We start from the raw sequence: 8,195 nt of genomic DNA, 5'->3' as shown, positions 1-8,195 counted from the left end.
CCCCAAATAATATTAAACGATAATTTGAATTATTTGTCAACATCATAAAAATTACAAGAATAAATATAAATATTCTTTTAGTAATATAATTACTAATTTTATATATCAAAGAAATTATAGGTTTATTATAAGAAAATTGTTTTAAATAAAAATAATTAAATTAAGAGAACCCTATTGTCACATACTTTCTAACGGTTTAAGTCATACATGCTTGCTTTGACTCTACTAAGTCAACCTTCTTAAGACCTTTATAATAATTTATAATTTAAGTAATTAAAAGAGAACAACTGAGATCAAGAAAACTTTTATATTGATTGTGAGAAATTAAATCAAAAACTTCGAAGCTTATTGATTGTGAGAAATTAAATCAAGAACTTCGAGGCTTGTTGTGTGCCAAATGAAGACACTCCTATATATACTACTCCTATTACAATAAGAATGACTAAGATTAAACTAAATCAATGTTAGGGATCAAAGTGCTAGTTCAAGTATGTACATTGGTATAGAATATAATGGATTTTCCATACCATTTCAAGAATAAGGAAAAGAGTTCTAAGAACTTCCATAGGCTTCTTGTCATTCATTGATAGGTGTTAAAATCTCAATATTGGGCCATAAACTTATAGCGGCTAGTTCTAAAGTATTGTACAATACAATACTATAAAGTATAATAGTTGTGTACACAACAAAAATTTGTTGTGTAAATATCACTCCCCTTCTAAAAACCAAAACAAGCGAGAGCTTAAACTTATAATATGTTATTTTATTTTATAAGCTCGTACCTTCTTTTTATAAGATATTTCAGTTTCAAATTTCAATACTTGAATTTCAATTAGCTTTTTTTTCTTTCTACACCTTATTCATTAGCTCTGAAGATTTTATCTATTAAACAAAGCTAAAAGTTAAAGTGTATAGAAAGAATGAGTTTAAACTCTCGTAAACTTCTAAAAGCTAGTCACCTAACAGTCCAACACCACCCTATTAATATTAATATAATAAATATATCGATTATGAACATTTGCAGATAAAAAGGGGATCTATATTATATATATATATATATATATATATATATATCTATTAAATTCCTAACTTGATGATGTCATAAAAAAAACAATTTTCAAGGTTAAAAATAATTCAAAAATAAAAAGAAAAATTCTAAGACCTCCATGATGATGTCATTATTAATAAAAATATAAATATTTAATTATTAAGCAAACTTTATTATTATTATTATTATTATTATTATTATTATTATTATTATTATTATTATTGTTGTTGTTGTTGTTGTTGTTGTTGTTGTTGTTATTATTATTATTATTATTATTATTATTATTATTATTATTATTATTATTATTAATAAAAATATAAATATTGTATTCTTAAGTAAGTATAGGTTCATTTTACGGGATTTATTATGTTACATATGCATGTTAAGTTAGTTCATTTATTATGTCCAAGTTAAGTACATCAATATGTTTGTAGTTTATCTTAAAAAAATTCGGATGCATATGTTCCACATAAATAGAGACGTGGAGACGAAATTGAGTGCGGAGCAATACAGAAGCAATAGAGACGAATAGAGACGAATTGAGAGTTTTTTTTTTTTTTTTAAAGAAATAGTGATGCTTCTGCAGGGTTGTAAAAAAACGTGCCAGCCGGCCGTCTAGACGGGGTCTAGACGGATTTTTGAATGATCCGTTCCGTTTGTACCTGAAACGTTTGAACAACGGAAATCAACCAAAAAAGGTTAAACGACGGTCAAACACGGGTTAAAACGGGTTTTTCAACCAAAAAAAGGTTAAACGACGGTCAAACACGGGTTAAAACGGGTTTTTTGCTTTTTCACCAATTTTTCACGTTTTGTTTTTTTTTTTTCAAAATTAAAACTGGCGGTACGGTATTACTTAGGGTTTCTTTTCCTTTTATCACGACCTTAGTACTCGACTCGTCACAAAACTTAGGGTTTTTTCTCTAGACCGATTTAGCATGACGACTTGAGGTTTATCTTCTACACCAATTTATCATCTACAAAACAAGAGATATTAACAACTAATTCTTCTCAATTTCATTGTATTTCACTATTTCTCACTTACAAAGGTATGATTTCTTCTCGATTTTACTTTATCTCTCACTTACAAGTTTCTTAGTCGGAATTCGTGGTTCCACGGGTCATTAAATAAAATGACTATAACATTTACATTCACTTAATACCTAAAACATATTATTAAACTGTTTCGTGTAAACAAACCCGTGATTTCACGGGTCATTTCACTAGTGTATATATATATATATATATACACCACATATAAACATAATAAAGCCGTTTGGTGTAACATTCTCAAGAACAAAAGCCAACAAATAAATGGGCACACTATACATTGAAGATCAATCTCAAAATATACAGGAACTCACTCTGCCACCATTCTCTATTTAAAACTCACTCATCCCCACTACAACTAATGATAATCATTTAGAGGAACTATAAAAAGTGCAAACACGATTATAAGGAGATCCAAAAGAAAACTGTTGCACCCTGCACATTCACATTGCAGCAGTATAAGAATTGTGACTTTCTACATATTCTTTGTAGTTTGTATATAAAGTTGTTTTATTCAAAAAGTACACTCTTAGATAAAAAGATACGCACCATGATATACCGTCTCTGATGTTGGTAGTGCTGGTAATGACATCTCTGCAAAAGTGATTGGTAAATGTTACTCCGTATTTAGGTGACCAATTGGGTAGGCTGGATCGTTGGGTATGGGTCAAAATAATAGCTTATGAAAATATACAGCTAACACGGACCATTTTATGCCTATAAACTTTATACTATTTTATAGAGACTTTGTTTCAAAATCAATATAAGTTTCACAAGTATATATCTTCAATCACAATCTAAATTATTTCAGTAAGATGATTAAAGATGTTTAATGAACATATAAATCGCATTTTACCAGGAGCACAAAGAGAGAAAGATGCCATAGATGATGATGAAGGCCATGGAGCAGCAATATTGTCACTTAAGTCGCATGTAAAGCTGAATCCACTTGTATTGTCGTATACCACGTCATCAGGAAAGCTTCTAAGTAGACACCCTGAACACACATACGAAAATGTATATTATATTAATATTTAATATCAATTATTATTATTATTATTAATAAAGGTAACATTAGAGACCATTTCTCTTTTTGACATTTGTTTATCAACAACAGAAACGCCTAAATATATAAAGTTATATGTCAGTTCCTAAAATATAGTACAAGTACTTCATTTTACAAAAGTTAAAATATCTCTAACATGAGTCAAAAGAAATTGCATGCTAATGATGTAAAATAAAAGCAGAGTCAAAATAAAAGCAAATGAGGTCACCTTCTTCTCCATAAGATACTTCAGCGCCAAAAATCGTAGTCGAATACAGAAAACAAACAAAGATCAGATAATTTCCAGAGATCATATAAGCATAAGATGCAATATACCCAAGTTCTAAAAGTGTCAATTTTCAGCCAATCATGTAGTAACATAGGTCTACAAACTGTGTAGCAAACTAATTACTTAAATTTTTTTTGGAAACGTGTATACAAAAGTGTATGGAAGTTGTTCAACACTTTTTGACCCAAAACCCCCACTCTCCAATTTTGCAAACTCGAGAAGTTATTCACCTTGGAGGCTAAAATCTTTCAAGTCAACATCACAAAGTTCATAAACGTTTGTTAGTACTCCGCCTTTGCGTAACATGGACCCCAAAAACGATGCACATATTATTGCTTGTCTGTTTGTTATTAACATTTGCCTTTGTACACCCGCAATGTAGGAATTCAATGAGCTACAACACGAAGGACTGGGACCAGCCGCATTTCGACAAGCTTTTATCACCTCAACTGGCTGATTTAACTCCAAAGGGCAAACTGCATCCAAACTTATATCAATTCATATAAAATTCAAATAATTTTATGGAGTATACATCAATTAAAAAGAAACCCTTAAAATTTGTACTAACAGCAACTTAATCATCACCACTAGAGGTGACATATTTCTAATGGCAAACTTAAGAATGTGTCGATTAAAGTTGTGGTTTATTTCAAACAGGTAAAAATTATAGTAGTGTAGCTAACATGGGAACCGGTCAAATGGGTTAAACCTATTGAAAGTTACCACGATGTAACTTTTATGCAACTTCTATTCGGACAAACTGGTAAATCATATCATTCATGATAAAATTAAAACCGTAATATACTAATATTGTTACTGTGTAGTCATGAATAGCACATTCTTTATTCAGCTAAGATATAAAAACAGCATCGTCATAGATAAGTAACAATACCTTTGTTAACTTTACAGGCAGATAATATTCTAAAAGAAGAATCTGCAACTTCTAATGGAAGTTTCCTTGAAAGCCATGAATACACAACCCCCTTGCAATCACTTAAAACGCCAATATGAGTCGATAAACCCGTTTCCACATTTTCACCAACTACTGATTGTGATGAAGAAATTTGAAACGCAGCTTCCATAATTGCAGGTTGACAAACCGATCTGCAACACTCTTTAAGAGGATCAATTACACTACAAGCCTCCAATAATTTACTCGTGTTTACAATTTTCTCAAACGTATGTATATCCTTTACAGGACACGAACCTCCGGTCAAATTTGACGACTTAAATGAACACATAGCCGGGACCGAACTGTTTGCACCTCTGCTTGCTAAAACTTCTACTATATCTGAGAAACAATCATCAGCAGTGGTATTTTGAAGAACTAAGCTATCGGAATTATTATTACCATAATGCCCCTGAAATATGTGAAGTGAACTAGCGAATTGTGGGCAACATATGACATTTCCCACGAGTGGTGCTAAAAGTAAAGTACAATCGGATGCGGTTTTTTCTATGATATCTGAAATAGAAGAAAAATTAAACGGGCATCTACCGGTCAGGACCGGTTTGTATGTTTTTGGAAAGGTTGGGTACATAGGTGGCAAGTTCTTTAAAGGAAAGGGGTAAGTTGGTAAAGCTGAAGGGGATATTTCTATAGGTTGGAAGATTCCGGAACTAGGAAGACTAACGAGTTGAGATGCAGGTGGCAGATTTTCACCAATTACATACAAAAATTTGGATAATGAGATCGTTAAGAGAAAAATCATTAACAGAAAGAGACGAAGGCCCGATGAACCTGCAATCATGTAGTGATATTTGTTAGGCATCATTGAATAAATATCTAAGTATAGAAAGTTGACCTTTCAGCTATTATTTTATTCGATCAATTTGGCAACTTAAAGATAAAGTATCATAAAACACAACAAAATTAGAAAATGTTGAATATGAGGCCCACGACCTGCACCTGGACTGTATAGTGCAGATTACAGGTATTATTTGAATGAAGCAATGAACTTGAACAAATTTTATATGAAAAAAAGTAATCTGATGGAACTATGCAAAACAGGAATTACAATTTGATATGAAGAATAAGATACCCTTGAGAAGAGTGGCACCCTTGACACAATCCATTGCTTAACTACCCCTCTGGCAACATGAAGACAGTAGAAATCTTCTATCGCTGTTAACGAAAAATTCAAATCCATGTCAGACACAACTAATAAAATACCTGTAACATACATGAAATAAATCCAACTTGAATATGGATCAAGAAAAGATACAAACTTTAAGCATATGAGCTATGACTTCGATTTTGGATATATTAATATGCAGGAAGTAGCTTGCAGTCGTTTAGTACTAATAAAAATAATAAGCCATTCATGTTGACGTATTAGTTCACGCAAGAGTATACGTGAAATACCAAAGGGGCCTATATTGTGTTTTAGTAAAAAGAATAATATCAAAAGGACATCAAAAGCCGAGTTGTAGCCCTAATATTACTAATTGTACTTTATGAAGAGGTTAAAAGATGCTTAACAGTTAACACCTAGGCAGAACTTTTGAAAACAGGGATTTATATATCAATATAACATTTTGTGGTTGGCTTCCTTAATTAATAGAGTTCTAAACTTGTAATAAAAATCATCCACAAGTTCCAAGTTCGAATCTTCACACCGCAGTAAACTACCATCATTTGCAGTTCCTAATTAATTCTTCTATGAAGCATAGAAAATATCCACACCCTAATATCACTTATTCTACTCCATGGGCTTCAAAATTAAGATCTTAAATATTCATATCCTCATCTTAAAGAGATAATACCTTTCTGTTTTAGCTAAAAAATGATTTTTTTTTTTTTTATTACTGTACTTTTTTTTTGCAGTGTAAGTGTCTATCATTTAACCTAAAATTAAAATCTAGAATCTAAATATTACGAATAAGCTACCAAACAAACATGATAATGCAAGCTAAACAAAATCAGAGTCTTAAATCATGATAACAAACTGAAATCAGCTCAGTTTAGTAAGCTAATAATAACCTGCAGAAGCACATACCTAAAAGTATTGATTGGATAAACTGTGATCTGAACAGATTTGGGAGAAATGGCGCGATACAAGTGATTACAGCAATCAATCTCCTTTGTCATTTATTTAACAATTTAACAATAAATAAGAAAATTGAGGTTTATATTTGGTTAAAATGATGGTGTGTATTAGTAGTAAAAGACGTCGAATTCAGACATCCCTTTTTATTTAGGGCATTTGATTGACGTTCTTCTGGATTATTATTAGTTGCAGAAAAAGAAAATGAAACCCTGAATTAATTGAAGTATGTGTGTTTTTGTGTGTGAGAAAAAGTGCTTGGAAAGGTGAATGATGATTGGTTGTGTAGAAAAAGAGTAACAACCGGTGGGTTAATGTTTGAAAGAATTTGATGTATGGCCCACTTGTTATTTGGTGGGTCGTACACAGCCCAACACTCATCGTACACAGCCCAACACTCATTCAGCCCAATAATTGTTGCTTTCTCATGTCATTTTATGTTAGATTTATGATCCAAGCAAGAGCAATTTCGAGCTCGGACGTACAAGTCAATGTCAATAAAGCGTGAAACTAAACGAACCGAGACTGATATCTATTTATAGTTTTTATTAAAATTCTATAATAATAATGTCATTATTATGCTAATTCCTATGTTAAAAAAAAACCAAAAAAGAAAAAAGAAAAGGTGATTCATTAATCTAATTAATAACTAATTAAATTAAATTTACTTATTTATTTATTTCATGTTTTTCGAAAAAAAAAATTCACTCTCATTAATATTTAATTATTATTATATTATTATTCAAATTCAAATATGAGTTTTCTTTACGAGATTAATTACGTTATATATGTATGCGAAATACACGTCTCAATAAAAGGTTTTAATGTAGACTTTTATGACAAGGAAAAATAGTAATTGTGATGAAAATTGGAAGATGATGGCGAGAGAATAAATGTAGTTCATTTATTCCGACCAAGTTAAGTACATCAATGTGTCTGTAAAAATAACGAAAAGTTTCTTAGTCGGAATCCGTCGGGTCATTAAACTATATGGCTTCGTTTAAATTCAGTTAATATCTAAAATATATCATTAAACTGTTTTATTTAAACAAACCCGTGGTTTCACAGGTCACTTCACTAGCTGTTGACTGAAAATGTGTACGCTTTAAGCAATATCAAACGAACTCATAGGAAGAGGATCATTGGAGCTAACACCCTTGAACGTTCTCGGTGGCCATCTTGTTCATCATATCATCAAACTTGGCAAAATGGGAGGTCGGGGATGTGGAAATCTTCGAACCCGTCCCCTCGATCACTTGATTCTTTCCGTTAGATTTAATGAATTCAAGCACGAGAGGATCAAAGGAATTGGCCCCATTACCAACATTGGACCCCGGCCCAATAGCGTTCCCTCAGAACTCGAATACAAAACATGACTAATACCACAAGTGATGGGCTTCAAGCCCACTAATCCTATAACACCACTTGCCTCACCAGTATGAACAAAACTACACAGGCCCGATTTAGAGTTAACAGAAACAGCAGAAACCTTTTCCTTAGTGACCGGCAACACCGAAACATCAACACCCGAATCCTGAAACAAGTAGAAGGCTTGTTATGTAACAAAGATTGTAAGAAAATGAAAAACCTACTAAGATCATTTTATGTAATTTAGCAAGGATGACTCTGGTAAGTCTCTTGAAGAAGTAGGCCCGAGTAATGAATCACCACCCATGATTGTTGTTGTTACTGAACTAGTTCCATTCAATTTGTTAT

General features: G+C 31.8%; 1 protein-coding gene across 2 annotated transcripts; it reads right to left on the bottom strand.

Moving 5' to 3' along the window:
• Positions 1-2,341: 2,341 nt before the first annotated feature.
• Positions 2,342-6,720, bottom strand: LOC139862378 (uncharacterized GPI-anchored protein At1g61900-like). Of its 2 annotated transcripts, none has more exons than XM_071850972.1 (8): positions 6,432-6,720; positions 5,451-5,557; positions 4,325-5,173; positions 3,663-3,908; positions 3,373-3,390; positions 2,955-3,095; positions 2,648-2,692; positions 2,342-2,533 (listed from the first exon to the last, which is right to left on the bottom strand). In XM_071850972.1, exons 2-8 carry the CDS (start codon positions 5,506-5,508, stop codon positions 2,457-2,459), a joined length of 1,434 nt encoding a protein of 477 aa, XP_071707073.1. In that variant the 5' UTR covers positions 5,509-5,557; positions 6,432-6,720; the 3' UTR covers positions 2,342-2,456. The 2 variants fall into 2 exon arrangements, with proteins under 2 accessions (XP_071707073.1, XP_071707074.1); XM_071850973.1 differs by having other exon boundaries at positions 5,475-5,557.
• Between the last annotated feature and the right edge of the window lie 1,475 nt (positions 6,721-8,195).

This window comes from Rutidosis leptorrhynchoides, chromosome 8 (genome assembly GCF_046630445.1).
Source record: "Rutidosis leptorrhynchoides isolate AG116_Rl617_1_P2 chromosome 8, CSIRO_AGI_Rlap_v1, whole genome shotgun sequence".
NCBI lineage: Eukaryota > Viridiplantae > Streptophyta > Magnoliopsida > Asterales > Asteraceae > Rutidosis > Rutidosis leptorrhynchoides.
Note: the sequence above shows the minus strand (reverse complement) of the source record. Positions and strands in the feature narration are given on the sequence as shown.